Source organism: Periplaneta americana, chromosome 6 (assembly GCF_040183065.1).
Source record: "Periplaneta americana isolate PAMFEO1 chromosome 6, P.americana_PAMFEO1_priV1, whole genome shotgun sequence".
Classification (NCBI taxonomy): Eukaryota; Metazoa; Arthropoda; class Insecta; order Blattodea; family Blattidae; genus Periplaneta; species Periplaneta americana.
In genome coordinates, this window is record NC_091122.1 from 102,617,041 (window position 1) to 102,637,204 (window position 20,164).

At 34.0% G+C, this 20,164-nt stretch overlaps 1 protein-coding gene across 1 annotated transcript; it reads right to left on the minus strand.

Annotated features, from left to right (window-relative positions):
- Positions 1-1,817: 1,817 nt before the first annotated feature.
- On the minus strand, positions 1,818-15,779 carry LOC138701579 (HIG1 domain family member 1A, mitochondrial-like). Its single transcript, XM_069828608.1, has 4 exons — positions 15,755-15,779; positions 14,854-14,887; positions 14,648-14,762; positions 1,818-5,666 (listed from the first exon to the last, which is right to left on the minus strand). The coding sequence occupies exons 2-4, from the start codon at positions 14,863-14,865 to the stop codon at positions 5,464-5,466; spliced, it is 330 nt and encodes a 109-aa protein (XP_069684709.1). The 5' UTR covers positions 14,866-14,887; positions 15,755-15,779; the 3' UTR covers positions 1,818-5,463.
- Positions 15,780-20,164: the final 4,385 nt, after the last annotated feature.

The following is a 20,164-nucleotide window of genomic DNA, read 5'->3' on the forward strand; positions in this document are numbered from 1 at the left end:
GATTCCCGCTCGAGGTTGTGAAATTTTTCTTTCATACCATGGCATGATTGTGACTATAATAGTATTTAAATTCTATAATAAAATTCTGTCTATCTTTGATTTTTCAAAAATTTTCCCTGTAACATATAAGAGTCTGAATGGTCGAACTGAATTTGTAGTGGATTTTTTTTCTTTTTTGTGCTTGGTTTAGGCTGGGGAAAACTGCTATCTTTAAGCACTTGTTAAACACATCTTTTAAAAGTGTTGGTTATGAGAGATAGACATATTTTACTATGTTAGTTGGAATGGCATTGATACCTGGAGCTTTGTCATTTTGCCTTCATATTAAAAGAATCAATTTCTTTTATGCTAAATGGCATTGGAGAGTTCACTTTGACTGGGGTTGTTAGATGTGTCTGTGGGGAAAAATGCACGAATTACTGTTTAGGAAACTAGCAAAGCAACAAGTGCAATAACTGTACATTATAAATGTTTTTCATGTGCCATTTCTTTCTTTTCTTTTTTTTTTTATAAAACAATAAAGAAATAACATTAAATTTTTAATGATGGGTAGTTCGATATCATGGTCTATGAAGAAAGGAGTTGCTATGATAATGATGTATTCACAGGTTATGCCATCACAATAGAAGTCATGACATTTTAGTTGGCATTGTAATATTTTACATCACTGGTACAATAATGTGGCATATTATGAACAATTTTCACCGTTTATAATGTTATTCTTGATCGCATGAGTCAATGTTTGCGAAACAAACAACGAGAGTTTCCTAACTTTGACAAATGCAATAACTGTGTAACATTATAAATATGTTTCAAAAGTTTTTTTTTTTTTGTATGACAGCATTATAAAACAATTAATAAAAAAAAAATAACATCAAATTTGTAATGATGGGTATTTTGATATCATTGCCGATGAAGAAAGAGGTTGCTATGACAATGATTTATTAAATTTAATATCACCACAGTCTACTATATACAGTCACGAAGCTTGAGTTTTGAAGGTGCTAGAAACAATAGATTGTGACGGTACTATTTTGCATTGCCTGTAATGAGCCGATATTAGCGATCCTAGTGGTGAGCAACTATCTAATGTTTGCATATTTACTACGTATTGAGCTTCGCGAATGTATGTATTAGACTGTGATATTACTGCATGGCAAATTGTTTCATAATATTAACTTTATAGCACAAGTTATGCAGTCATAATAGAAGTCGTGATGTTTTAGTTGGCATGTTAATATTTTACAGCACTGGCATAATGATGTACAATATTATGCACAATTTTCATTAATGATGACTGTTTGTAATGCTGGAGCACAAAAATATTAATTTTATAGCACAAGTTAAGTTATGCTGTCATACTAGAAATCATTACTTTCTAATTGGCATGGTAATATTTTACAGTTCTGGTACAATAATGTGGCATATTGTGAATGATGACTAACAATATAGATTGTTTATAATGCTGATGTACAAAAAAAAACTATTTCCACAATCGTGGCTCCACACTATAGTGACTTATAGGTATAGGTTGACAGTAGTTGGACTGTGCGTCAGAGCTTTGGACATTCAAGAATTGCTGCATCTTGGCAATGAGCAAGTCTTCTGTATAAGAGAACACAAACACACATGGTCAATTATAATTTTACAAATTCTGACTTCCTTCATTGAAAACTAAAAGATTGTTGGGTTTGAAATCATAACTAATATACTGTTGTTCCATAATGCTAACATACTAGTACATTCAAAATGTGTTTAGAATAGGAGTATTAATTTAAAAAGGATGATCTAGTGTATTCACTAATAGATAAAGCCCATTTTATGTTGTTCCAAAAATAATTTATTTTTAGAATTATATAATACGAGTCAATCACAGTTGCTTCTACTTTATAAATATTTACTATATAATCTATTAAAAATACTGTAATACACCAAATTAATAATATCAAGAAGTTAAGGAATTGAATAGCAATACTGTATAGTAGTCAACATTAAGAGACAGCTGGTACATATGGCGAAATTTAAATTTACGAAACTCATAGTAACATTCGCTAAAATTAATTCTATTTCCTAACCAATTAATTGTATCAATATTTCAGAGTAAGTACAGAAATTCCATTCATTCATAGTTTTCTGTCCAAGGGTAGATCTTTCACTGTAAACACAGCATTCTCCAAGATTTCCTATTAAGAGATGAACATTTTTTTCCCTGTGAAATATCTACAATTTATGTCCTTAAGAAATTCATCCTCAATTGAAAATTTGTTCACACATTTTTTTCTCCTCTTTTGGAAAGTTACAAGTTCATTTTGTCTCTCGAATGTTTTAATATAGATATTGGTACTAAAATTTCGTCCTATACAGTCAAGTAAACGTAAATATATTTCCTACAAAGTAACAAAAATTCCTTATAATTACAACAAAACTCCAGTTGTAAATCAAACAACCATGCAAGGCTGTATTTCTTAGAGTTTTCCTGAATTTTCAAATTCATAAACAATTTTGAGAAATTTTTACCGACCCTAAGACAAACTATTCCCGTGTCTTTTTAATTAACAGTACTTTTGTGCGAGATTGTGCGTATTTGCCTGTTTTCCGCACAGAACCAATATGCGGTAAGTGTGAAATACCACATTCAGTATTCCCAATGTAACACACACAACAATTTCCCTCTTCTTACCGCTTAAGCGCGACATTCATTTTACTGCTTTAGGCTTTTAACATATTATTTTTAGAGACGTTTAACATAGTAATAATTATAAATTGGAAACTTACCACTGCAATTTCACCTAAATTGCAATGTTAATTATTGTTTTTAAATATTTGCAAAAATTAAGTAAAGTCTACTACTCCACGAAACTTATTGCATTCCTGATACAAGTAACATTAAGGAAGCCGTGAAAAAATCAACTAGATTCCAGATGCCGATGTTATTACTGCAATATGTTATATAAATAATATTGTTAAAATATTAAAATGAAAAATAAATCATTACATAACCTTACCGTTTGTTTTAAGTTCGCATTTATAGACTGGGGGGGGGGGGGGGGGGGAAAGACAGACGTATATCACGGCCTGCTGGAGTATAGTAAACACAGAAAACATTTTACAGCAACAATGTTGAAGAAAGATATTTTGGTGTTCCGAAGTTGGCGTCATTAAACAGAAACCAACATGGAGATTTCATTGCAACTAATTAGAAATTCGTCTTTCAGGTATGTAATAAACGATCTTCGCACAAAATAATGTACGATACACGAGCGGTATGTTTGTTTTCATGTTCTCGGAAATTAAAAAAGCCCAACTACGTTTTGCTTTTTCAATCTTTTCCTCGAACATGAAAACGTCAACATACCGTTCTTGTAACGTATATTACTATTATTGACTATTTGCAAAAAGAAATGTAGATTAATGCTAAAAAAAATCGCTTTATCTGAGAAAATCATGTACCTGCAGATTGCAAGTAATACTGTATTAAATACATTATAGATTATTTTGTTTACACATTATTTCTTCAAATACAGGTTTAAAGAAGATAGAACTTGTGAAGGAGGAAAAAAATGTGATATCCAAGTACCTAAGAAATTGTAATTCTAATGCTTGGATATTTGACAGTCTAACAATAACCACGATTCCCAATACAATTTCAATTAGACTTAAATTTATCTAGCAGACATCAGAAACAAATTAACTTTTACTACTGCAGTAGATGGATCAAACAACAACAATAATCTAATAGGCATGTATTAGGTAAAATGAATACTCTTAAGGATTTATTATTTGGCTGAAAATAACCAACTTTCTCGTACTGTCCACATCATCTTTGGTTTAAAAATAAGGTAATTTGCAGTTTTAATACAAATTATTACAATGAGTAATAAACCATATTATATAAACCTCTTGTAATTGGTAGCTAACCCTCTGCAGAAAATGACAAGTGAACGGTATTTACATAGTGAAAATGAGTTTAAATTAAAATATGTATCATATTTATGTAAATCAATGTAACAGTAACTGGATCATTTTGAAGAGATATATGGGAAAACGGTAACAGAAGAACATATTCATTTACATGCTATAAAATATATGAAATAGAAATCATATATATATATATATATATATATATATATATATATATATATAATGTTATTTTAAGATAAAATACAAATCTCTGAAAGACATGTACAATATTGGAGAAGCTTCATTTTCAGAAGCAAAACAGAATAAATCCTCAATGAGATATGGGTGCTCAATTATAACAAACATGTAGCAAATTTTAATTTTCACCTGTTTTTAGTAATGTAACACATTTACATATTAGCATCCAATATGAAATGACTGATTTCATCTGCATGACTGTTCTAGCAGCCTGTCGGTGAAACTTCTGATCATTTACAAAAATGAACCATCGTGAACAATACTTGCTTAAAAAGTAAATTATACAGCAAATGCTATCTCCCATCTATACTGATACTTCATCAGATGGAGGGAGGCAGTGGCAGTTTTAGCAGGTGGGCGCCAGCCTATTAGAAAAATTTGAAATAGGTTTATTTTTTCGCTGTTGAAAATAAAAAGTTCCTTTAAATGAACAAATAAAACCTGCAAGCACATTCAAATGAATTTTTGTACATTTCTGATAATGTGCTATTACAGAACAAATATTTTAAGACACAAGGTTTCTATGTTTGAGCTGGGCTCACCAAAAATATTTTTCCTAGAACTGTCACTGGAGGGAGATGGAGAAAATGGGCAGAGGATACCTAATTTTTATTTCAGAACAATCACAACTATGTTTGTTTAATTACAACCTCAACATCTGTATACAAAGTGCTATGCAGTACAGATCAGACTTTTGGAGTAATGTGCCTGTATATGTATACCTATGTAATTTAACCCTACAATTGCCAAGAATTTAAAATAATGTTACGTTTATCATGATGCTACTGCGAAAAGTGTTAGTTCCTTTAATTCTAAGAAACATGACAGTACAGAACTTGGTATCAACGTTTATTGAAGATCCTACAACACAATTGTTCAAACAGCTAAGAAACTCGTCAATATATCCCCAAGCTGAGTCAATATTTGCATCTTCTGGTATCCCAAAGGTTTCTGTAGCTTCTGGAATGCTAACAGTTGATGTGATCGAAGACTTCATATAAGCCACAAAACGAAAACTAGCTATATTTAGGCATAGGTTGTCACTCGCTAATTCATAGATGGCCCAGTACTACTGATTACAGGAGCTGATGTTAAACTGCAGATCATAACAGAGGGTTAAATTTTGATGGGGTGATGGCTTCTCACCAAGGAAATTATATTTTATGGAGTTTATGGGGATTGGCATTACCTAACTACTTCACATTACTCTGCCAATTTCCTTCCATTACTGTCCCATTAGCATCATTTTATCATCTCATTAATGCTGAAATACTCAAACAGCCTATATCTAGTAGACAGCTGTGATTAGTCTTTCTTGATTGTGTCGTCATCTGACTTGAAGACATACTGCTTAAGCAAACTGTATCCAATTCCAGCAGTCAGACAAGCCACAACAGTTCCCTGCGCTCCTACTCTGAGCTGCATAAGAAAGACTGATGTTGACATGTTGCCTCTGTGCTTGTACTTGTATATCCCATACAAGCAGGCCAGCGTCAGTCCTGCAATTCCTGCATACAATTCATACAGATGAGTTGATAGTAGTATGGTACTGTACATTAATAGTTATTTACAGTTCAAAACATGGGAAATGCAGGACAGAAAGTTCGAACTTTGTCAAGTAGGAATACAATGACACACACTCATTCTTTCTGTTGGTAACAAAAAATTATCACTGCCACCAATATGGTGATAAATAATAATAATAATAATAATAATAATAATAATAATAATAATAATCATCATCATCATCATCATCATATGTGATATTGTATAAAAGTAATAAATTTGAATGCAGTAATAGCCAAAAATAAATCCACTCAACATTAGTACAAAATATTCATACATTTTCGCGAATTAAAGGTCCTATTATAAAATTCAGAAGGAAAAAAAATGTGTCTGTAGTATACCAGCTGAATGCATTCGCAAACAAAATTGCAACATTATACAATTTGGAGATGTACTGCGAATACTTCCTCCCCCTCCTCCTCCCATAATTCAGCTTTCCATTAATATTTTATTTCAAAAGAGAATGAGAAATGAAATACATGGGTAATCTTAGGGCAAAAATAACACAAACTGATATTAAATTCCATCCTACTAACACGTCACTAGCCTTAGCAACAAGATTAGCTGACTTATCTTCAAACAGTGCAACAGACAAATGAAATAGATACATTAGCAATGAACTCTCAGTGATAAGATATAATTATATCGTGCATCTAGTTGATAACACTTAATGAAGAACCCTAGATAATCCTTCATCGCATCTTGTATCTGACGAAAGAGGTTAATTAAAACAACATTTCAAAATCCCAAATAGGCTAAAAATATAAGATTGTATGAATTTATTTTGATTGAATTGTTCATACCATACTGTATGTGTTCGCCATCACAACTCTTCTTTGTACATAAATGTAAGAGGCCTAAAAAGTTACCTTCTTTTTGTTTCAAAAACACTGGCACCTCTTAATTAAAAGAAGAGCTTAAGGGGTTATAGGTCTTGAAAGAAAAAATGTAAACTTAATGAACAGATATACATCATTTGAACAATTAAAGTAATTTCGTTTCCTGTACTTTTTTTTTTATTTTGAGCCCATTTAGGCAGCACCCTGGGCTATGTCGTGCCCAGCCAGTTCCTTGGTCTTGCCCTGGGTGCCAAGAGAGAACAGTGAATTTCCTTACTGTCACAGAAGGCCACGTTTAAACTATTTAATGAAGATATTTATCCATTTTCCAATTTTTTAGGTAGCTACGACTATAATATAATTTATCAAGTAAGTTACTGTACTTTTAAGTATTTCCATGCAATTTCACAGTCATAATCGGTATTTATTTTAAACACTTCAATACACAAGATTGTCAAAATATGTTAATGAACAAAAGAGAAAGAGGCTACTGCATAATAGTTCTAATCTAAATTATAATGCCTGCAAATACAATTGAAAAAAAAAAAAAATAGAACAATCTGGTAATTTTCTTGAAATTGCATGACGTAAACATTCTTATATAGTACATTTTGTTAAAGGAATTTGCTTTGTATATACTAAGTAAACTAGAGAGGTAATTAAATTATAAGCATACCTAGCAAAACAGACTTAGTCGTAAATAATAAGTCTCAATGGAATTAAGTGAAGGCCATATATAGACAATATTGAAGTCATGCCCCACGTATGTTGTTTTCTTATTATGTGTGATGTGTCCTGCTGCTTGGATGGGTTATAATGACTTGTGTCAATAGTGTGGTAATCGCTTGACATACATGTAGCTGGTAATCTGTGTTTGCATAAACAGCATGAGGAAATAACGAAAATACGCTCTTTATACAAGTAAAGTAGCTAAGTAAAATATTACAAAGAATTTTTTACAATTATGTACTAAGCACTGACTAGGCCAACATATTCCCGCAGTAGATGTTCAGGACACTTTTCCATTGCTTTTCCAGAATGACCTCACTTCTTCAGAATGATTTCAATAGAATAAACGATTGGGCAATGGCCAACAAAATGAAAATAAATTCTCTAAAGAGCAAAGCCGTCAGTTTTACAAGAAAAAGAAATAAAATAATCACATCATATATGTTGGGGGGTGAAACTATTCTGGAAGTTAATAAATGTAAATACCTAGGAATAACTTTTTGCAGTGATCTCGGCTGGGAAGAACATGTTACTGACACAGTGGATAGCGTTACAATTTATGATGAAGGTTCTAAGAAAAGGCTCTGATAAATCCAAAGAGATTGCATATAAGTTACTAGTTCGTCCAGTAATGGAACATGGTACTGCATGTTGGTATCCTTACAGATTAGAACATATTAAGACATTGGAAAAGATTCAAAAATGGGCTCTCAAGCGTTGTAATAATTAAACATTAAAATGGGACACACTCATGGACAGGAGAACGCAAATTCGATTATGCGCAATGTTCAAAACATACAGAGGTGAGCCTGCCTGGAGAGAAATAAAAAAATAGGTTGCAGCCGCCAAATTACTCTTCAAGGAACGACCACTCATATAAATTGAGGTAAAGAAGACACAGGACAGACACCGGAAAGTTCTCTTTTCTCGATCATACTATCAGGGACTGGAATGCTCTACCTGCAGACTTGCTAAAGGTTTTACCAATAACCAAAAATGTATTTAAAAATAGGCTTAAGGACTTTACTAATAGACAGTTGTATATTATGCACACTATTTTGTGTTTTACAAGTATAATGAGTAAGCAGAGAAACATGGTGAATCTCCAGTGATTTATATTGGATGTGCAGTGTGTTGTAGTGAAAGTGCAGTGAGCTTCAAAGCAAATTCTGAGAGTTATAATGGCAGAGAAAAGAGATTGATTTGCAGTGAAAGGGTGTGAGTTATAGTGAACGTGCTAAAATAGCTTGCAATAAAGTCTAGGCTAGCGATTTTGAAGTTAATATAGTAAGTACGATTCTATTGAATAATAAGGGTGTAATTGATGTTTTGTTATTAGAAGTGTTGTATCAGTGAAGTTTTATAGTTTATAGCGATAAAGGAAAGTATTTGGGCAGTCAAATGTTTTTGAAGTGTTAGTTTAAATCAGGATAGTGTCAGTGAAATGTGTCATAGTTCCAGTGTAGTGAGTGAGTTGTGAGCGAAATGAGTGTAGTGCTGAAAGGTACTTGTGTATGTATAAACATATCATGTATGTACTCATGGGTTTATGTTCGAACTTCGGGTTAAAATACAAATTAGATTTACTTTAAATGTTATTTTAAGTGATCGTGCTTTGTTTAATTTCGGATGCTCCTTGTTAATATTATTATACTATTGTTATTATTATTATTATTAGTTGTATTTATTATTAATTGTCATTATTGAGTGTAATCAGTTACCACTGCCACCAGGTATTTACCCATTTACAGTGTGAATAAATACATACATACACATTAGTGTGTAAAGAGACTGACAATATGTCAATCAGAAAAAAAACATTGAATATATATATATATATATATATATATATATATATATATATATATATATATATACAGTAGAACTTGGTTATAACGACATCCAAGGGACCTTAAAAATTATGTTGTTATAAATGAGTGTCGTAGTAACCGAGATTCACATTATCAATCTAGTTTGGTGGAAAATGAAAAATAACAAACTTCATTAGACTTCTTTTAGACTTATGTATTGACGTTTAAGCCTACAATGAACGTAATAAAATACACGTCGGCCTACAATTATAAATACAGTATTCTGTATTAAAACAGTTTGTTCAGTACTCAACAAACTACTTTACTTAGAAGTGAAGTAATCAGTCATTTTACTCTATTGTCTTCTACTTGCCCAATACACACTTTCTAGGGCTAAATTACGTTCTATGTTCATAATTTCAGTTGCAATTTCACTGCTCCCTTCCCTACCTTCATAGAACATGTTCATAATTCTAATGACTTCTAAAGCGTCACTCACTTCTTTTAATGGCCATACTGTGTTAAAATGCGTGCACTTAGTGAAAACTTCCTATCGAAACTGAGCTAATACTGCATGAATTCGAGCAGGTTACAATGGGGTGGGGAATCCGCCTGCATTCCAGAGGTCTATGACAGAAGGAGACTGTAAAGAATTTGTCAGGGTCAGATTTCAACAAAATATTTCCTAAAATACTTTGGTTCTCAGAAAATCTTATTCAAAACTGAGGGCGAGGTAGATGCATATGCGTTTGTCATATTAAGCAAGGTAGGAAAGCATGTGTCTTATGGGGAATTTGTTGGGACCACAGAATATTTGACGTTATAAGCGAGGTGTCACACAAAACAAGGTCGCTATAACCAAGTTCTACTGTGTATATATATATATATATATATATATATATATATATATATATATATACACACACATACAGGATGACCCATATTTATATCCAACTTTTCATCCAATTATTGCACACAAATGACATTACATGAGAGTATCAAATTAAATTAAAGTGTAAAGTATTTTTCCCGGATTTTAATGTGGCTCAAAAAACGAAGTGTGGTCATACCAAGTGTGAAGCCATCGTGAAAATTATTCTAGCTAACACTTCTGTTGAGGATGTGTTCAATGATTTAAAAGCTACGAGTCAAAATAATAATACAGATGAAGATACTTCAAATTCAGTACCATTTTCCATAGCATCTAACACCAGTAACCACGGGAATAAAAAATGTTTCTTTGTGTTATACACTGTTCAGTCAAGATAAAGGTAACCTATATAATAAAATGTTTCAAGTTCAATCTATAAGATTTATCTATTTTGCAAATGTTTATTTGCTATAACATTGTATATGGAATATTAACATTTTCGTCTTTTCGGCATCATCAGTTATGTCTTATTAATGGAAAAAGTTTATTTTGAAAAAGATTCTGCTTTTGATTTTGATTTTTGCATAATTATATGTTAGTTTTTCTTTCAGACAGTTTTGGTTGAACCAAATGGTTGCATGTGTGTTATGTAGTTTGATTTTCAAGTTTAGATATCGTTTATATAACATTGTCTGATTGACATTAAGTATTTTACCATTCATTTTGTTTTCAGATAAATCTAATTCAATATAATAAAATGTTTCAAGATCAATCTATAAGATTTATCTATACAATGTTATAGCAAATAAACATTTGCAAAATAGATAAATCTTATAGATTGAATTTGAAACATTTTGTTATAGAATAAACTAATTGATTTCTATGAGAATGTACAAGAGAATTCTAGTAGCATTCCAGAATGCATTGTGAATATTCTTAACAGCCATGGTGTTTATCTGCTAGTAACATAATTGCATATTCAGCTGATTATGAGTCTATTAATTTCAGAAAACATAATTCAGTACCTATACCAAAAAATAAAACAATAATACAATCCATCATTAATCACAGCCAACAGTATACATCATGTTTTACGTAATACCATAGGACACGCAAATAAAAAATTGCCCTATGATTTACAAAATTTGGTTCTAAAAGTTTTCAACGAATTCTCTATCAGTGCTCAACATGTACAAAATTGAAAAGCTGCTTTGAGATTGTGAATTTAGAATTGCAGACATACTCCATCATGTGCTTATGGGATGGTTATCTTTCTTTCCAGCTCTAGATCAGCTCTTACAGAACTGGCTGGCAATCAAATCTTACTTTTTGCAGCAGGGAGAGAACGTGTATAACATTATTCTACAGTTCATAGGAGAGCAGGAAAATGAAATGAATGATGATAGTACTCTTTCTTTAACTCTTCCAGAATGTTACCTCTACTTCCTCCACAATGTCATGCATATATTTCATACCTTAATTTCCAGATTAAAGAATAACTCCATTGCAGTTACTGAAATCCACCAATATCTTTCTAATTTTCATGAAATGCTCAAGAATATGATTAATGATTGTTTTTTTAAGTGAATGAAGGCTCTCGATCATATGCTGCTTTCATTTGTAAAAAATGCTACAACCAGGCCGGACTTCCCAATAGGTCAACTAGGCCATGGCCTAGGGTGCCTTCTGAGAGGAGACGCACGAAACTTATGAAAAAAGGATAGAAATTAAAAAGGAAAACGAAAGAGACTGTGAAAACAAATGGAAGGGTGGAAGAACAATAAGGGGGCAATTTTAATTTCGTAATCTCAAAAATCTTGGGCACTACTACTACTACTACTACTACTACTACTACTACTACTACTACTACTACTACTACTACTACTAATAATAATAATAATAATAATAATAATAATAATAATAATAAAAATGTTTTGCTGTAACAAAATCTTTGAATTTGACTCGTCTAACAATACAGAAAGAGTGTTAGTGAGAAAGACTCAATTAAAAAGCTACTGGCAGTTAGTCGGTTACAGTGGCTGGCATAACAATGTGTGGCACAGCTCGGGGTGGGGGCAGATGGTGTCTGCATTGTCATATAGTGTTTTGACAAAGTTATTGGTATTAATAATTTGAACGTTTATGTCAAAAGGTTTTTGTTTATTCTTCTCTATTACTTTTAAAAATAAATCACAAGATTAAAACCATATTAATTAAGCTGTATGAAACATGTATAGGTATTCGAATTACACTACTATATTTCGTGCATTGTTGTGAACTACAAAACTACTGATGTTCCAAACTTCCAATTCATTGGTAACGGTCAGTAATTTAATTGTTAAGCAGTGGTGAATTTCTTTGTGCCATGTGACGACGTGTACATTCACAGTTCATGCGTGTTTTACAGCTTTTATTTGGTTCATGCACAGTCGTGTAGCAGGTTGTGCTGGTATCAGTGAATTACATTTTCTTTATTTGGGGGCATTTTAAATTTCACAATGAGTGAAAAAATAAAATTAAGTGGAGCCCAAGTTCGTAAAAAAGCAAAGCTCAGCGCGTTGAAGGAGAAAAAGAGGAAGTTGCAAATAACTTTCATAGTATGCAAATCTAGCTGTCAGGTAAAGCTCCCTGTGAAGCAGACTTGAATAATTAATCGATCCTAGTACCTTTGGCTTAGTGCACAAACACTCTACCGAATGAGCTACCCAGGAACTTCACCAGACACTGTCGCACAGAGTTTGTGTGCACTCAATGTGGGTTTCTGGCATCTTGGCAGCCCACTCGAGGGAACAATTTTTGCCTTGAAATTATTCAACTTTCATAGTGTTTACCCAAAAATCAAGATCGCCTTAAGAATGTTCCTAACAACAGCAGTGTCTAACTGCAGTGGTGAAAGATTCTTTACAGTCTCTTAAAGCGCTTAAACAACTCGTTCGCCTCCACAGTGACCCAAGAGTGAATATCCAATATATACATATTGTTCATAGAGAATGACATTGCAAAAAGTCTTAGCTTCGAACAGGTTGTCGAAAAGTTTGTTTCTAGGAAAGAAGGGCAAGAAGAACTTCAAAATTTGAAGTGTGTTTGTAATATCTGCTTTATTGCTAAAACTAGTAGCAATACCAAAGAAACCTACTTTCGACTATGAGGTATAATCCAATAACGCTTTAATTTTAATTTATGTAGCCTAAATCTCATTAAAATAGTGTCCACTATTGTGTACCGAGAATACCTGCTCAGAAAACAGAAAGAAAACAAACATCGAACTAGAAGAACGAAAACGTGAGTAAATTATAAACATGTACAGTAGTTAGATTAGTATAGTAAAGACTCTTTTAAAAATTCTAATACCTTTATACCTCGTATATTCTTTTTTCTGTTTGTTTATATTCTATAATACTGTACATGTATTAATCAGTATGCGTAGTGTTTAATTTTACCAAAACTGTACGATTCTGAATTGAGTAGGAGGAGGAGGCACTGAAAAGAAGTTGGCCTAGGGGCGAACAAGCATCTAAACCTGGCCCTGGCTACAACATTTCTGTCATTTTGCATAGCATACTTGGAAAGGTGGTACGATTTTGAAAATAGTAGGCCTACTTTTGTAATTTTTCTGCACTTGACTCTGTAATGAATATATTATAGTATAGTAGAGGAGACAAGATCTGTCCTGTGACCTCATGTGCCATGGCTGTATCACCAATGGGTATACTAGATGGAGAAGAACTCTTCTATGTCGGTAGATTCTTATAATATGAACCATCAAGAAACAAAATCTGTTTCTGGTAGCTCATTCTTTCCCCTCTCTCACAGCTCACATGCCAAGTCCCGCCTCCTCATCTGTAGTACTTAGCAACCTGGTTGCTGTGTGTGTTTTGTTGAATATTTGTTGTTGGATACATAATATATATTATATAGACTGAGAATGAATGAGTTGGATATTAAAGCTAATCTTGTAATTCAATATAAATCTAATCTTGTGATTCAATTTAATACAAATATAACAGACCTCACAAAACTATCTTCATTTGAAGATCTTGTGCACATAGCAGAAATTCTCAACATTGCAATTTATGAAGAGTATGGCTTTCTGAAATTAGTGCAGCCACATATTGACAAATCATTATCAGTGGAGAGAAATTGAATTAGATTTTTCTCTGGAAATAATTGTGCCCCAAACATTTTAAAATTTGTTCAAGCTGTTTTATCCGTTCAAGTTTGCAATGCCTTTCCAGAGCGAATTTTCAGTTTAATGAAGGTTTCATGGACAATATCAAGGAATCGTATGGACACAAGTTTAGTCAGAGCTGAATTTTGCGTAAAGGTCAACTATGCGATGTGTTGTGATGAATTCATGGAGTATTTGAAAACAAAACCTGAACTCCTGAGTGATGCTCAGAGGAACCAGAAATATTATTTTAAATTAAAAAACAAAAACAAAAAAATAAACCTATTTGCATTAGTAACTGTAATGTTTAATTAGTTGTTGGCTCTACATATTATAGGATTAAATGTGTAGGCTATAAAATGTTCTACAAACAATGTTAAATTTCCTCCAATGGTAATATTATACTTTTTAATTGAAGATTCAAGTGTGTTTTGTATGTCTGATAATGTCCGAAATTTATTGTAAGATGATCAGGTAGCAATTCTACTTTCTGTTAGCTACATACCTATTGGAAAAAGTGGGGCTTCTTTAGTCTTCCTTGCTAATCTTGAGGAATGGGATTCCTCTGAGAAAGTCGGTAGGGCTGCTGACTCTGTAACCATGTTACTGGAACCCTCAAACTGTAAGGCAATGGAAGATTAAGTTTAGTGAACATAGACCAATCACAATGACATTATTAAACACAACTTCATTAATAAATATTTTAATTACCTCTTTTGGCATTTTAAGGAATTCCTTGAAAGACCTATTGCACACAATACTTTCAATTAATAGAGGGAAAAAATCATAAGCAGGACATACATGTTAAGCTTCCTTAAAACAATTACAGTGCATTGAAGTTCATCTAAATGTAAACGTCGTTCAAATTTTGATGATTAGATATAAACAGGAAATCATACTTTCTTGCTCCAAAAATCTGATGAAATGAACCCCCCCCCCCCCCCCATGGCTTTATAAAAAGAATTTAAATTTCTTCGCACTAATTTTGTATTCCCAGCTTGATAAGATAATAATTTAAAGAGGTTACATTAGTGTGTCCAACAGTAACTTATAGCCCAATGGAATTCACAAGACAAATACGGTACCGTACAATCAATGACGCACATCGTATATTTATCACATATACAGTAGCCGACAGGTTAGATCATTTTGGGTAGTGACGAAAAGGTAAATACTCAATATCTTCCATCTCATTATCAATGCTTACATTAAGCAATACGTACGTAGATAGCTGTAACACAGACATAACACACTGCCCTTCACTGTCACCTTCGTAAGATTTCGAATAAATGTGAATTGGAGAAGTTTCATTCATAGCATACAGTAGGATCATTTATCTGTGCAGATATAAACTCTTATTTTACAGATCTGTCTTTCTGTTTGTTGAACTAATATAACAAAGCTAATATTAATTATCGAATGCTGGTCAAGGTTGTAAGTTACGCAATTTAAACAAGTACGACTTATTCAATATTGGGCTAGTCTGGAACTGTAAAGTTGATCACCTCTTACTATTAATGCCATTAAGTGAATTCCAATTCATAAGTAATTAATCATGCGACCATGCCAAAGTACGGTATTCAAGGCATCTTCAAGCATAGAAGACACTGACCAAACTTGCGGTTCCTTAATCCAGTCACAGCCAAGAGCAAATCACAATCTTCCCGTTGCATAATCTTCCGGGAAGGTTACTGTGTGCAACACTAAGATCACAGATGTCACGTATTTAGGTCATTTACCTGCAAAACCATTATGGAAACTTCCTTTAATCCAGTTTCGAAAAACCTCACAGAACATTCACCATCGAGTATAACTTTCTATAGCTTCAGACGAAATAAGCAGGAATGCAAATTATTTGCCCTTTTTATAGATGACGAACACGGTATACGTGCAAATCATGCTGACAGATGACGTCATGGACTCGGAAACAGCTGATTAGCTCGGATTGCGAAACGTATTGGGTAATAGCACAGTATATAAGTAGATGTGCAGTTCTAGGTCTGGGATTACAGTAAATGATAACTTAAAGTGACCTAAAATATGTTCACGTGTACTATGTCACGTTGACCACAACTAAAAGATGTCTGATATGAAGTCACTCTGGTAGGCCTATATAATGAAATCACATACAATTGTAGCTTAAAGAAGCGATGGTGCACATATAGGAAATGGTTAACGTCAAGGTCAAGATCAGAGTGTACTGTATTCGTGAAAACGCTAAGGTTACATTGAATAATTGACTAAATTAACCATAATACGCCGTTGCCACATACCGGTTTTGTATTACCCTTACGTGTTCGCTGTCTTCAGTTTATCGACGTACTTTTATAAGCATGGGCGGACACTGCCTCCCCCTCCCAAACTTGGCCGAACTCGTCTTTTTTATTAACGTTAGAAAATATTGAATTCAAAATATTATTCTTGCCATTGTTTATGATAAGTTTCCGTGCTTAAATTTACGAATTAATGTCTTCAGACTACGTGTCGGACCAGTTGTTGTTTTTTTTTTTAAGTGTGCAGTCATACACAATTTGTGCAGTACTAAAAGTTAAACAACAACAACAGATACCAAGTGAAAGCAATAGCCCTGTGTTCATGGAAATTTGCATTGTACAAGTTATACAGTTACAATAAACAAAAAAGTACAAGTAACGTAAACGTAGCATAATTATACAAAACTGATGTAAGAAATTAACTTATAACAGCCAATAGTATCTTAGAATGTCTTCTTCTTTGTTTTTGTGGCGTTATCCTCCTGTTGCCTGTCTCCTTGATGTTTCTCGGCACGGCTGAATATGCCAGTGAAGTACTCTTATTGTGACACCTTCGGACGATTGCGGGTACGTCATTCACATTTCCGGAGGCAGAACAGTACTACTTCTTCCAGAATTCCATTCAACCAGAGGTGGCATGTTATAGTGAGCAAAGAAATAAAGATTCTCGGTTTCAATACCCGTTCTGGCACGTTTCTTACTCTTCAAGACGGTACCAGTATCTCAGCTCACATCCCGCTCCACATCAGCACTGAGGTTAACCACAAGGATACGAGCAAAAGTGTTGCTAGATTTTTGTAATTCGCTGAAGAGGCAAAATACTTCATTTTGACTGCAAATGTTCTGCTGCGGGGAATTTCTATATTTGGCAAACCCTTAAGATCTCGATACTCAAGGTCTATTTCTGATAGCTCGAGATCATTGCCAATGGTAATTAAATACAGCCTTTATATCTGCATCCTTGGACAGATCGCAAAATGGCTTCACAATGTCAATCATCCTTTCATCTAGATTGAAATGGTAGCTTATGAAATGTATGAGACCCTCCTTCATCTCCACGAATATGGCGGTTAAGTCCCTGTTATCAGTAACATAGAGATTGTGTCCCTTACTTCTTTTTTATCATGATGATCCGGAGCCACAATCAGATCAGGAAGTCAGCTTTCTGTGAGTGTCGATGTCCAACCTCCCTAAATGGGATCTTCAAGCAAAGATGATATTTTTTACTTCATGGATTCAGTTAATCTAGCCATGTAAATAATATTGGTAGAATTTGACTGGTGCTTTCTGATACCTGCTGAAGACAGACAGTACATCGGCCAGAAATGTCAAGAATCTCAAGTTGTCCTCCATGCAGAGAAATTTCAGGTGACCATAGGAAGAGCTATCGGCACGATTTTTTTGTGAAGTACAAAACTAAACCCTGCCAATACCATAGCATAGCTTCCATTTCATACGTAAATTCAGTCCAGCGAACCTCGAAAATTTCAGGAAGAGTGACTACATCAACATTATTCTCCTTAGTTATCATGCGAAGTTCCCTGCTTCTGACTGCAGACACATGGAAAAAACTGCAAATTGAAGACAGCTTCTGAAGCATGATATTCAGTTCTGGAACTGTATTGCAAACACTTCTCCATGCTAGGTTTTACCTGTGTACGCAACACCATATCTTCAGAAGGGGTGGAGCCTGTGGAGGCATACTGCCTTGGACATTTGTCAGACTGTTTGACCTCGCAAATTCTTGCAGTAAGAATCACAGTCCTGCCTTTTCACCTCTATTTAAAGATGCTTCATCTGTGACGATCGATGACATACTCTGTAAAATGAAATTGGTTGCCTTCTCTCCTACAACACTCATTGTGGACAACACCCCCTTCACTCCCCGCATGGAAGGCTCCTGGGCCCCTAAGAATATCTCTCCCTCTTTACTGGTTGTATCAGTTATTTTTGCCATCATATAAATTTTATCAATGAAACCATCACACTATAATGATATTGCAAAATTCTTCCTAGCTCTCAACGATACATTGCAACAGTTATCTGTGCCCATTCGGGCTCGCATGCTGATAATTTACGTCAGTGCAGTCGTAAGGCTTAAAAGCATAACTGAAAGAAAAAGCATGAGCAATATTATATCTATTACTATGATGTACCGAAGTACATATGGAGTTTCAGTGCAGTAATTCTGCGTTTCCATATGATGAAGAATGGGTGGAACGGAGAAAAATTCTCTCCGGCACCAGGACTCGAACTCAGGTTTCCAGCTTTACGTGCTGGTGCTTTATAAAGAATTGGTAGAACAGAGAAAAACTCTCTCCTGTACCAGGACTTGAACCGAGGTGCTTTATGTGCTGGCACTTCAGTACATCATAGTAATATGACAAAAGCATGATTTCTGATTCAAGACGGCGCCATGTTCCATCGGACCCCGGCCATCTAGTAATGAGTGCACCTCTGTACTTGTGGTTGGACATTGTTTCTGTCACACATAGGCCTGCTGTAACATGGTGCACAAGGATAGGCGAACAAAGGGGAACACAGTAGGTAGAACTTAAAAATGAGAGGGATTCAGTCTGGCATCAGAACTTGAATCTGATGTGGCTTAGTGGATAAAGCGCCAGCACATAAAGCTGGAAACTCAGGTTTGAGTCCTGGTGCCAGAGAGAATTTTTCTCTGTTCTACCGATTCATCATATTAGCAATATTGTTTGCAACAATGCATGTTTGCACTCAGAGTGAGCTTCTTTGCATCACAATATATATGAATCATCAAGAATCCTATTTTATTTGCAAACTGCTCGGAAATTTTGCTGTTAGCCTTGCCCATCGAACTGGACTGCAGTGCTTCAACTTGAGGAAGGGAAAACAGTCTATAAGCCTTCATTGCTTCTACCTGTGCTTTGGTCTTAAAATGTTCAGAAATAACGGCATTGCGATACACGATTCCTTTCTGTTTGGCAGTGGCAGAAATTTGACCTCTGTATGTAAACATTTGAACTATTTCCGAGGAATTAGAGCATGGTGTACACCTGACGAAATAGCAGCCATTCCTGTGAAAATGCAATAATGCTTTTTCATTCTCAAGAACTATTGAATCTTCACCAGCCTTGCTTTTGTGTGATATAATAAGCATTTCGGTTTGATGGATGGATCAGTTGCAGTTTCACCAGATTCAGTTTGAGTTGTAGGCCTAGATGATATTTCTGAATTATTTGAAACTCCATCATTATCTTGTAAAACGGGATGCTTCGTGAATGTTGCATTGGACTCCGTTGACAATTTGAACTGCTTAGTAAGGAAACGTTTTTTATTGGAATCTCCACCTCAGCCACCTTAGGAATAAAAAATCGAAGGAGTGTTTGGTTACTGATGGCATGTGAAACTACACCAATGGTATTAATATACAAACAGTAGTACCAGTAGTCTATTTTATTTAGTAACACTTTGAACTGCAGAGATTATTCAGTGTTGAAATTCAACGTGGAAGAGAAATGGCCGACAAATAATAATATTAATTATTATTATACATGTTATGTTGTAATACAAACCGAAATTGCAACATGTTAAATATGTGTATGCTAACAGCTATGTTCAATATTTAAATTGATTTTTGTTGTTGTACAAAGAAGGCACCACTTATGAGGCAACTAAGCCAGGAGATAATGGAGTAGGGTGGCCAGTTCCTTTCTCCCTAATTGATTTTTGCGCGTGAATAATTTGATGTTAATAACTCAGACATATATGTA